The sequence below is a fragment of the Nuphar pumila genome, chromosome 15 (genome assembly GCF_984573655.1).
Source record: "Nuphar pumila chromosome 15, dmNupPumi1.hap1.1, whole genome shotgun sequence".
NCBI lineage: Eukaryota > Viridiplantae > Streptophyta > Magnoliopsida > Nymphaeales > Nymphaeaceae > Nuphar > Nuphar pumila.
This window is the reverse complement of record NC_143263.1, coordinates 3,463,184-3,475,040: the sequence shown is the minus strand read 5'-3', so window position 1 is coordinate 3,475,040 and position 11,857 is coordinate 3,463,184. Positions and strand designations below refer to the sequence as shown.

General features: G+C 40.9%; 1 protein-coding gene across 4 annotated transcripts; it reads left to right on the top strand.

Annotated features, from left to right (window-relative positions):
- The first annotated feature begins 6,529 nt into the window (after positions 1-6,529).
- Positions 6,530-10,028, top strand: LOC149814162 (putative auxin efflux carrier component 1b). Of its 4 annotated transcripts, XM_089988936.1 has the most exons (7): positions 6,530-7,513; positions 7,717-7,729; positions 8,603-8,909; positions 8,996-9,081; positions 9,328-9,485; positions 9,779-9,855; positions 9,962-10,028. In XM_089988936.1, exons 1-7 carry the CDS (start codon positions 6,530-6,532, stop codon positions 10,026-10,028), a joined length of 1,692 nt encoding a protein of 563 aa, XP_089845062.1. The 4 variants fall into 4 exon arrangements, with proteins under 4 accessions (XP_089845062.1, XP_089845059.1, XP_089845061.1 ...); XM_089988933.1 differs by lacking the exon at positions 7,717-7,729 and having other exon boundaries at positions 6,530-7,529; XM_089988935.1 differs by lacking the exon at positions 7,717-7,729 and having other exon boundaries at positions 6,530-7,538; positions 8,615-8,909.
- The last annotated feature ends 1,829 nt before the right edge of the window (positions 10,029-11,857 follow it).

The window sequence follows — 11,857 nt, the reverse complement described above, 5'->3', positions numbered from 1 at the left end:
TCTCAGTCTTTTATCTCATGTTAATTGTTTGACTAACAAATTAAATTAAAGTGGAAGATGAATGTTGACTGTTGATGCTAATTTATGTTTTTTGATGCAATAATTCTACTTTATCTACTCATTTTAGTTGGAACAAAGCTATGAGAAGGTTGTGAATCAGTGACTTCTGAATTTTAGAATAAGTCCTGATTTCTGGATTATAGAATCAATTATCTATTTTATCCACTCAAATTATATAGAATTATAGAAAAGTCCTGACTTCTAACTTGTGTTTTAATGTTCTGATATCCGAGATATATTTTACTTGAAAGCAGAGTTGCAACATTATCAGATTGATGTGGTTTATGATCCTCGATTTCAAGTACCTACTCTACCTAATTTGTATCAAAAGTTGATTGCCAGTGGAGGGTCAGAAAGTTATGTCATGCTAACTAGATTATTTTGTCTTGTATTGACATTACCAGTTTCTACGATCACTACAGAACGAGCATTTTCAGTGATGAAGCATGTGAAGACGGAAATTCGTAACAAAATGGACGACGATTTTCTTGTTAACTGTATGACATTGTACATCGAACGAGAATATACTATGACTTTAGTTATAGATTCTTTTATAGATGAATTTTATGTTGCGGGTAACCGTTGAGGTCCATTTTACTTGGTACTTTTGTATTTTTATTTATTTTGTCATAAATAAAATTTATGCATTGTTGTGAACTTCAAATTATCGCACCAGTGTTATATATTGCCATTAGATAATGTTTAAGAACTTTTCGTTGAGGTTTTGAAAGACTTCAACAGATAGTTTGATTTGTCCATATGATGTAGATTTTTATTAATAATTGTAGCCATTTTTTATTTTATCTAAAAAAAAAATCCGGGGGCGTTGCTCCCGAACCCCCGACTATCACACTATTTTTTTTTTGCTACACCCCTGGTCCCCCCGCCCCACCCACCCCCCCCCCCCCCACCGCGCACACACACACATGAATCCTAGCTATGTCCCTGAGTCCAATGGACTAGATAAGTGTTCATGTGTACACCTTGTGCAAGCCCAAGTGTGGACGACTTTCTTCCCGCAGAGTTTTATGTTGTTGGGACAGTGACCGTGAGTACAGCAGGCAGAACCAGCGCGGTTAGGTCTCTGTTCTTTAAAGTTGTTTCTCCTTATAAATATAAAAGAAAAGAGTATAAGTTTACCAAGCTCATGCAATCGACACATTTAATTGATTTCAGATTAATGCTTTTATGCAGTGACACTACTGTACAGTGACATATTGTCCACAAACACAAAAGAAAATAAATATACATAAGACCCTTATGTAGAGCATCGTTATATAAGGGGATCTCCGTAGTGCATGGAATTGTATAAATGATTATAGCATGCCCAAAAGAAGGGTTTCAATTGGGTTTCTTCGATGAAAAAACACATTGTAGGCTGTTGATTCTTGAAGCCTTATAAAAACCTACCTACTTGTCATAATTTGGGTGATCTAAGAGCAGATTTCGACAAACACAATATGTCAACCACACTTGCAAGGTTAGCTTCGTGAAAACAACAAAAATAATGAAAAAATAAATAGACATTGTACCTACAAAAGACTAGCAAATGGAGTCCGGTTCTATAAAGCCTCTTATGCTTAATATGTGTAGTCTTAATCAAACAAACTCAAACACACTTTCGTGATCTAACCCACGGCAGGAAAGCATACAACCCTGTTCACATTTATACATAATGACCATAGCAGTTTTATTAAAATGCAAAAGAATCTGTTTGTGAGCAATAAACTTTATTAGTGTTATTACGAAAAGCCAAAGTTTAGCATGACCAATGCCTAACAATTCCTTCTGCACACTCATTGTCATTCAAGAAAGTTCAACTCAACGTTCAATTCAGAGTTTCAAACTTTTTTGTCCCTATAAAAACAAACAAACAAACTTTGATTAGTAATTTAATCGGTAACATAGTGCCATGGGCTTACTTTTTCCAATAAACCAGTGTGGTGCGATGGTCCTTCCTTACCACCACAAGCCTTTCTATCGCTATGTTACGGGCATAGAATGCTTTGCAAACCTGTGATGTGTCAATCTTTTCAAGTTGATCAGCTTAACGGTCAAAGGTCGCGTACCAACACGTTTTCATGTGTTGAATCATTTTCATTAATTGGCCTTGCGCACCACCCCATACGCAGCTGCCTAGCGAAAGCCGATCAGACGCATTTTTAAATATGCATTCTATGTAGTTCATGCCGCTTAGTACATAGCCGTCCAGCTATTACTTTAAAAAAAATACACAAACTTTGCCTTAGTCTTATGTGTCATGAAGCATATTGCAGCTCCATGTGTGCGACATAGCAAAACCTTGTCATTGAAGGAACAAGTCCTCACGGCCACTAGTCCGAAAATCAGTTGATGATTGAACATCATAGTGAAGAGCACCACCCAGACTCATTCGCCGGTGCTTAGGCATTCACTCGCCTAACCCCGAGTCACCATACTCGGTTGGAATCACCTAATGTGATTCTTGAAAGAATTAGCTCTAACCCACACGTACCTCCGTGCGTCCAACCGTTACGCATGGGACACTCTTGCAAGTCGAGAGCTCCTTAACCAAATCCCCAAAGGTAACATCTTCTGATATGTTGGCATTGCTTAACAGTACAACACTTCACGTATGTGTCCCCACACAACGATGCACTAACGACAATACTGATGCCTATCGCATGTCGTGTTACCACCGCACGTCACCGATCAAGCAAACACATATTGTATGTTCCTACACTCGATGCATTTTCCACTAAGTAGAGCTCTGCACTGCACATGCTTCATTGAGTAAAATTATCCTCAGATATTCTCTCCCACCCAAAACCATTGTCGTCTTCGACAATGCTGGTGCAGGTAAGAACACAGTCTTCACTAATATGTCAATTTTTTTTGTACTTATCTTTGATATATCTTTGTACTGATATATCATTATCGACAATATTGATGAGGCATGTTACATCGCTGACTACGATAATAACTGCCGTGCATACTGAAGTAGGAGAGCTTCAATTGAAGAATCGTACATTGCAGCAGATAGTGACCCTAAATGGTAAAAATGACAATAGGCCATCAAAGATAGATGTGTCGAGGCCAACAAAGTTAAATAATTCCAGAGACAGCAAGGCCATTGAGAATTTCATATTCCAGATGGAAGACTATCTATATATTCAGAATGTACTCATTGAGGACCTCAATGTGAAGGTTGTAACAACTCTATTCAATGAGGATGCTATAGCCTGGTAGAGAAGAAAACATAGTGATATAAAAAGAGGGCATTGTGTCATTGATACTTTTGAAGCTGTCAAAACTAAGCTACGAAACTACTTTATACCGCAGAATGTAGAACGTCAAACATATAAGATGGTGTCAGAATTGAAACACACTGGAGCTTGATAGATTACATTAGGATGTTTTAGAAACTCATGTTAGAGGTGCCCAATATGTTAGATGAAAACAGACTCAACTTGTTTATTATGGGATTACAACCATAGGCACAATCCAAAGTGTAAAGGAGCAACCCCGAGACTTTGGAAGATGCATATGTGATGGTCGAGCGTTTAGTGGATACTCAACGCAAGACCTTAACTTCATCGACCAAGACCAGGAAGAAGCAAGACCAGGGAGGCAAGAAAGAGGATCGACACAACAACAATGGTGAGACATTGACCCAATACCACTTCTATAAGAAGCAGAATTTTAAGAAATACAACACCGACAATGAAGGTCAAGTTGTGACTTGTTGGTTCTGTGGTGATAGGCATATCACACGACAATGTCCAAAGTGACTCATGAAAAACGATGAACATGACAATGTGGTGCAAGTAGTGAGTAGTGATATCGAGGTCATATAGCCCAGGATAGAGGCCATGCAAACTATAAATGTGGTCAGAAGCTGTGCAGTAAAAAATATACCGGTCAGCAAAGAACTCATGTACTTAATTAGAAGTTATTACGAATGAGAAGTCTACTATGACAATGATTGACTTCGAGGGCACACATAACTTCATCTTGTGGGAAGAGGCTGAATGATTGGGCTTGAAGCTCAGGCCAAAATAGAGGACCAGCAAAGCAGTGAATTCTGTGGCCAAGCTCATCGTTGGTGAAGCAAGGGATGTAGCGATCCAGATTAGGAGTTGGGCCGGCAAAGCCAACTTCTCAGTGGAGTGCTTGGATGATTTTCGAATGATTTTGGGCATAAAGTTTCTTCATAACAAAAATATAATAATGCTGTCGAAGGTGAACTCATTAATAATTATGGGGTCAGAATCATTGCACACGGTACAATGCCTCACTTTTGGAGGCAAGACTTCAATGCTATCTGCGATGCAACTGAAGAATGGTGTCAAATGAGGAGAGTAGACATTCTTACTTGCTGTGTGCACTGAAGAAAGAAAGGTTGAAGCAACAGTTCTACTGACTCTTGCCCTCCTATTGATGAAGTTTGAATAAGTGATGCCCCTGAAATTGTTGAGGCGTCTGCCGCCAAAATGCGAGGTCAATCACAGGATTGAGTTAACCTCGAAAGCAAAGCTTTATGCTATAGTCCTTTATCGCATGAGACCAACTGAGTTGAAAGAGCTGTACAGGTAGTTGAACGAAATGTTAGAAACATGCATTGTTCGTCTCTCAAAAGTATTTTTTGGTGTCTCTATGCTTTTTCAGATGAAACATAAAACATGATGGCTCTAAATGGTTATGTGTGAATTATCGTGGGTTGAACAAAATTACGGTAAAGAATAACTATTTGTTGTCATTGTTAGTAGACTTGTTCGATCAATTAAATATTGCTCACGTCTTTTCGAAGTTAGATTTGTAATTGGGTTACTTAAATGTTATAACTTGTGTCGTTTATTATTGTTCTTATGAATTTTTGGTGATTTTGTTTAGCTTGACCAACCAATAAAATTTTTTATTCTTGCTTAGATAAATTTATAATAATTTATCTTAACGCTATAAGAGGAATATATAAAAGAAAGGAGCATGTTAAAATGCTTTGGTAACTAAACGTTTTAAATCCTTTCCGTCAGTGCAGAAGTTGGCAGACAAGATAGGATGACGAAGCAAGAGATGGTCACCGTGAATGCTCAGAGCCACTTCAGGTTTATTATTGCTGCCCGACTGAAGGACAGGAAGAAACTCGAGATTCAGGAAATGATGAGGGCTGCATTGCTTCAATCTTTTGCCTTCACTTTTCAATCTAAAAAGCCTCTATCTTCTTTGCATCAAATAATAGTATCGGTCACGAACAAAATTCAAATCTCAAACTATGAGAAAAGTAAAGAAAAAGTGAAAAACACCATTCAAAGGTATATTGTCATTAAAAGCTGGGAGCCAAGAATTTATCAATTAAATAGACAAGACTAGATGGTGAGCTGCACTGCTGCTAAAAAAAATTTGAAACCCTGTATTTCTTTCTGCTGCACCTTTATAAGGAAAAACAAAAAAGAAAAAAAAATAATCGCGTGCCTCTCACACGATTTCAGCAACGGCTCTCATCAATTCACAACACCACTGCTTCCATTGCTCTTCACTCCCTCCCTCCCCATCCCTCCCTTTCTAAAGCATCCACGCAAAAGATTTCTTTAGTTTTTTCCTGCCAAAGCCTACAGGAAAACGTCCATAACTTAGTGGAATCACCATTTCCCGGCACTAAACACCCACCATCTTTGTTGAAACAGGAAGGAAGCACACTGAAACTTCCTCCTTTGTGCCTTAGGAAACCCCACTCCACTATTTTCCTGCTTACGTGCTTGATCTATCACCCACTTCACCAATGGGATTTTGAATTCCCGACTGATGGGGATTCTAAGAAGCTATTGAGGAGGCTCTCGACTGCCGGAGAAATCCCACTTGCCAAGATTATATCCTCACTTTCCGTCCGGATTGATTCTTGTGTGCTCTTCTTCTCTCCACTTAAAGCGCGCAAAACTTCGGCAGGTGAAAGCCTGCATCCATTCGGAACTCTTTCTCCGAGAGCTCTATCTGAAACTCGCTCCCGCAAAATGGGTTGATCCATCAAACCATTTGTTTTCTTCTTACTAAACTTCATCTTGGTTCCGACCTCCTTCAATTCACTCGGTAAACCACCAAAAATCTCGCCGGAAAATCACCCTTGTAAAACCCATCTGAGTTGGCTTCATCCCGTTTTTTTTTCAACTGAGTCGTCAAAACACTGAATCTCGCCGCATAGCAAATTGCCGGAAAACTGCCTAACTTTGCCGGAAAACCTTCTTTTCGGAAACCGCATCTGGGTTATCTTCCTTGCACCATCTCGTCACTTGGGTGCTCCCCCCAAAAACCGCCACTTACCAACCATCCGGAAACCACCTAAGCTCGGCGGAAAAACCTCCTTTTCGGCAACCCCACTTGGGTTACCTTCCTCGCACCGTTTCTTCATTTGTGTAGTACCTACGAACCGCCGCTTTCCCGCCAAAATCCGCCGCCGGGAAACCACCCCGATACCCGGAAAACCACCGGACCAGGGATGATCACGGCGGCGGACTTCTACCACGTGATGACGGCGGTTGTTCCGCTCTACGTGGCGATGATCCTGGCCTATGGTTCGGTGAAGTGGTGGAGGATCTTCTCTCCTGACCAGTGCTCCGGCATCAACCGATTCGTCGCCCTCTTCGCCGTACCCCTTCTCTCCTTCCACTTCATCGCCACCAACGACCCCTACTCCATGAACCTCCGCTTCGTCCTTGCCGACACCCTCCAGAAGATCATTGTCCTCGTCGTCGTCTTCCTCTGGTGCAGGGCGAGTGAGAGGGCCTCCCTCGAGTGGGCCATCACCTTCTTCTCCCTCTCCACCCTCCCCAACACGCTCGTTATGGGCATCCCCCTCCTCAAGGGGATGTACGGCGCCTTTTCCGGCGGCCTCATGGTACAGATCGTCGTCCTCCAATGCATAATTTGGTACACTCTCCTCCTCTTCCTCTTCGAGTACCGCGGCGCGCGGCTACTCATCGGCGAGCAGTTCCCGGAAAACGCTGCGAGCATCGTCTCATTCAAGGTCGATTCCGACGTCGCCTCCCTGTCCGGCCCCGATCAGTTAATGGCGGACGCAGAGATCGGAGATGATGGAAAGATTCATGTTACAGTCCGGAAATCGACTTCTTCACTCTCGGAGGTCTTTTCCCGGCGGTCCGCCGGCGGCGGAGCGATCAATCTCACGCCGAGGCCGTCTAATCTGACGAATGCGGAGATCTATTCTCTGCAATCGAGCATGCACCCCACGCCCAGGGGGTCCAGCTTCAACCGTGGAGAGTTTTACGTTAATTCCGGCGGGTTGGTCGGCGCAGAGGAGGGCTCATTCGGCGGGAGGATGAACGGAAATGGTGGGCTTCCGGCATTGGTGTCGCCGGCGGGGAGGAAGGATCTGCAGATGTTTGTTTGGAGCTCGAGTGCTTCGCCGGTTTCGGAGGGGGCTGCGAATGTGTTCAAGGCGGAGTTTGGAGGGAATGAGGAGGTGAGAGTGGGGGTGGGTCATCACCACCTTCAGCATCAGCAGAATCATCATCTTGTTCCGAATCAGCACTACCATCGTAGAGGTGCTTAGTTTAGTTTTTTTTTTCTAGCCGTTCGCTTTTTCTGTGGATATGCTGCATTAATCTATTTTATCCGTTTTCTTTGTCATCTCTCTTAGTATTAGATCGTAATCTCTGGAGGGAGAGAGAGGTACTTGGTGGAAGGCGTGATTTTCCTTCATATTTACATATAGTTTTATTATACAAGTCTTTTCTTAATGGACGGCCTTTGGTCATTTAGTTTTCTGTTAACTGTCGTATTTTTAATATGCTCCTTCCCTCTCTCTCTCTCTCATGATTTTCCTTCATATAGATATATGTACGTGTATAATTTTTATTATACAAGTCTTTACTTAATGGACGGCATTTGGTCATTTAGTTTTCTGTTAACTACTGTATTTTCCATGCTCTCCCTCTCTCTCTGATTTGTCAATTTCTTGTGCATCTTGAAATATTCTCTCCATTTGTACATGGTTTTGTCTGTCGATCGCTGCATACCTTGCTTTGCATTTTGTTACTTGTGCGTCCTGTCTTCCGATTATATTCTTGTCCTCTATTCACGAATCACGATCCAATTTTTTGGTCCTTCTGCACTTCTCAACTGCTTTTCTTCTTCTGTCTGCCCGCCTTTTTTATTGTCTGCATATGTAGAGACCTGATTGCTGACATTGCCGTTCTTTTTCTGATTCAGTGTCTCTCAAGTTCGCTTTTCTTCTTCTTTTTGTATTTTAAAGGAAATTGGGAGTAGGTTGAGAGAGTTCCTCCAAATTTCTGATTTACATGAACTGTTTCAGTCTACATTCCCCTGACATTGGTGGTGTTTCAGATTCTTTATGCTCATCCTTTTCTGCATCCTGTTCACTTTTTTTCTCTTCCTTTTTTCTCCTTCTATTGTCTCTATATGTATTCTGTGGCTCTACAGTTGAGAATGTGCATGTTTGCTCCTTTCTGGTTTTCTGGGTAGGATCTAAGGTAAGCGTTTTTATCATAATGTGTTTCTATAATTAAATCAGGGTTGTTAATTGATGCAGATATTAGTGTTGGAAACTATGAGGATTACAGCTATGACAATTTTAGTTTCGGAAACAGGCCCAATGCTAATGGGGTTGAGCCGATTACGAGGGACCGAGATGGTCCCAATCTCTCAAAATTTGGTTCGAGTTCCACAACAGAGCTGCACCCAAAAGCCTGCGGTCAATATGATGTCAAACCCACATCAATGCCATCTGCGAGCGTTATGACACGGCTCATTCTCATTATGGTTTGGAGAAAACTGATCAAGAACCCCAACACCTACTCTAGTCTGGTCGGCTTAATCTGGTCTTTGATATCATTCAGGTTTGAAATGTAAATTAGGACCACTCTTCTATCTCACACTACTGAAAGCTGGTGTTTTACCCATTGTTGTTTTGCATGAATTTCAGGTGGGGGATCCAGATGCCTGCCATCATTGCCCGTTCTCTCTCTTTACTTTCTGATGCTGGTCTTGGAATGGCTATGTTCAGTCTTGGTATGTGTCTTGTTTCCATCCTCTGCCGAAACTGCCCCTGCAATGGGGTAGCTGTCTCAATTACATTCTTCTGATATTTGTATTTATATATACATAAAACCTCTCCATTTGTTTTGCACAGTTAGGTTGTTGAACTGAAATATGGGGGAAAAAGTGATCATCCCCTATTTCTTAGTTTAGTGTTAAATGTTAATATTCTGTTCATCTGTTATCGGCACTGAGATGTGGCTTTGGCAAAATCTTTAGGTTTATTTATGGCGCTTCAACCCCATATGATTGCATGTGGAAAAAGAATTGCTACATTTGCCATGGCTGTTCGATTTTTCTTTGGCCCTGCTGTAATGGCCGCTGCCTCCATAGCTGTAGGTCTTCGAGGTGTTCTCTTACATATTGCCGTTGTTCAGGTAACTGAAGATTCTTTATCTCTGTACAATGTTGGTGATAGACAGATTCACTTGAACACATGCACATTGACACGCCCATGTTCCCACACACATGCATGTGCATATGCGGACGACACCCACATAGACAAGATGCAAGCTAGTGCGACCATGCATGTAGTAGGCACAAGCATTGTGGAAGTCAGAGGCACTGCATAATTTTCTGTCATGCTAGATCTGCATTTTGTCTTCTCTTGATGTTTACTCTTAAGCTGGTTATTTATTCTGGAAGCTCTCTAAGCCTCCCTTGATAATAGGCTGCGCTTCCTCAAGGAATTGTACCCTTTGTCTTTGCCAAGGAATACAATGTGCACCCGGACATACTGAGCACAGGGTGATGTGATTTCTTCAACTTTGCAGAATTTTCCTAATCAAACTTTTAATGACTTCAAATATCTAAGAATACTGAACTGATGGTATTGTTTGTCATCAACTCGTAGGGTAATCTTTGGGATGCTGATTGCCCTCCCCTTCACTCTGCTTTGCTACATCTTGCTTGGGTTATGAAGTTTATGACTCCCATCCGCAGATGTAATGAAATGTATGCTACCTTCTTTTCTTATAGTTCTAACCAAGACCGTCTTGAAGAGGGGTTATTTTGCCACAATGCTACAGGAATATCAAATAGAAGCAGCATTTGGACTGGAAAGAAGAACATGATGATTGATGAGTATATCATTCTATTGGAACATCAAATGGAAGCAGCATGTGGACTTGAAAGAAGAACATGATGATTGATGGGTACATCATTCTATTGGAATATCAAATATAAGCAGCATATGGACTTGAAAGAAGAACATGATGATTTATGAGTATAGCGCCAGGGCAAGCAGATTTTAGTAGCCATTGACTTCATTTTGAAATTTCTGTGGGTCTGTCTGTGTAGTTTGACTGATATTCTCACTTCACCATGCAAAGAAAACGTGCGCATTCCTCATTCTTCCCTCTCCTTTTTCTTTCAACTTTTTGTTTATTTTATGTAGTTTTTTTTTGCTCCACCTTTTCTTTTGATCGAGTATGTGTAGTCTTCACATGGCTGTTATGAAAAGAAATTAGCCTTTTTTTTGTACCTTATTCCTACAGAATTCTTTTTCACATTTACTAACACTTGCCTATACAAATTAAGACATTTTCTAGATAACTTGCTTTTGATGAATGGTTGCAATCAGTCAAAAAAATTGTAAGTTTGTATGCATTCCTGTCATTCCAACGCACTGTAGGCTCAGCTTGCAATCAGTCAACAATTTTGTAAGGTACTAATACTATGCATATCCATCACTGTTTCCTACTGGTGACATGTTTGTCGCTGCTTTGCACGGTCATTTGCAAAACCTGGCGGCTTCATGAATTCTATCTCACTGCTTCTATGTAATCAGATAGTTTTGCTTCCCTGCCACCTTGGCTAGCTCGCAGATTTACAGATAGTAGGGCTTTTAAAGAAGCTGAACAAACTACTGAGCTTGAAGTGTTTCAAGTTAGGCTCATTCTTGTGGCGAGCTAAGACAAGTTCGAGCTCATAAACGAGCTGAACGAACTACTGAGCTTGAAGTGTGTTCTAAGCTGGCTTTGTTTATTTTAAAAAAATATATTGGAGAAATAGGATTACAGAGAAGTACATGTAAAACGTGTAAAATATATTTATTACTATCTAACGAATTTCTACCAGTTTAGCAGGCTGATCAACCTACCATTCATATTCAGCCCGCTAAACTGAATCATATGTTCTTTGTAAAGTATATCTAAAATGTATGTCCAACTTACTGTGCCTATTTTACACTTTTGAATGACGTATGTGTTGGATGGTGCTATGGCGTACACAGTCGTGTCTGAGACTCCTAAACGGCGTGTGTCCCGTATCTGCGGGACTCTAACTGGCGTGTCCTTGTGATATTTTTTCTGCCAATTTGACAAAAAAATGGCTCTTATGAAAAGTTTGATTATTGATACTCACCTCTAAGGTAATTTAATAAGTGCAGAATGTGGATCTAGGTCCACAGTAACCTCCATGCATTTGAAACTGGCTGTAAGAGGAAGCTTATGCATTTGGAAAAGTGTCTGCTAAATCCAAAGGGGAGATGGTCTCACCTCCTTTTCGAAATGCATAAGCTCCCATCTCAAGCTTCTATCATGCAACCCAACTGCTCCATTACAATAGTGAAAATGAAGTTTTCAAAGTCTTATATCAATGGGTATGGTTTGTAAAATTTTATACCAGAATCTATAATTTTGATAAAAAAATATTATTTTACCGGGTATGGTTCGGGTCTTGTTCATGTTGTCTTTATAGGATCCAGGTATGATTTCTCTTATGGTGGGTCTGATTAGACCCATGTCTA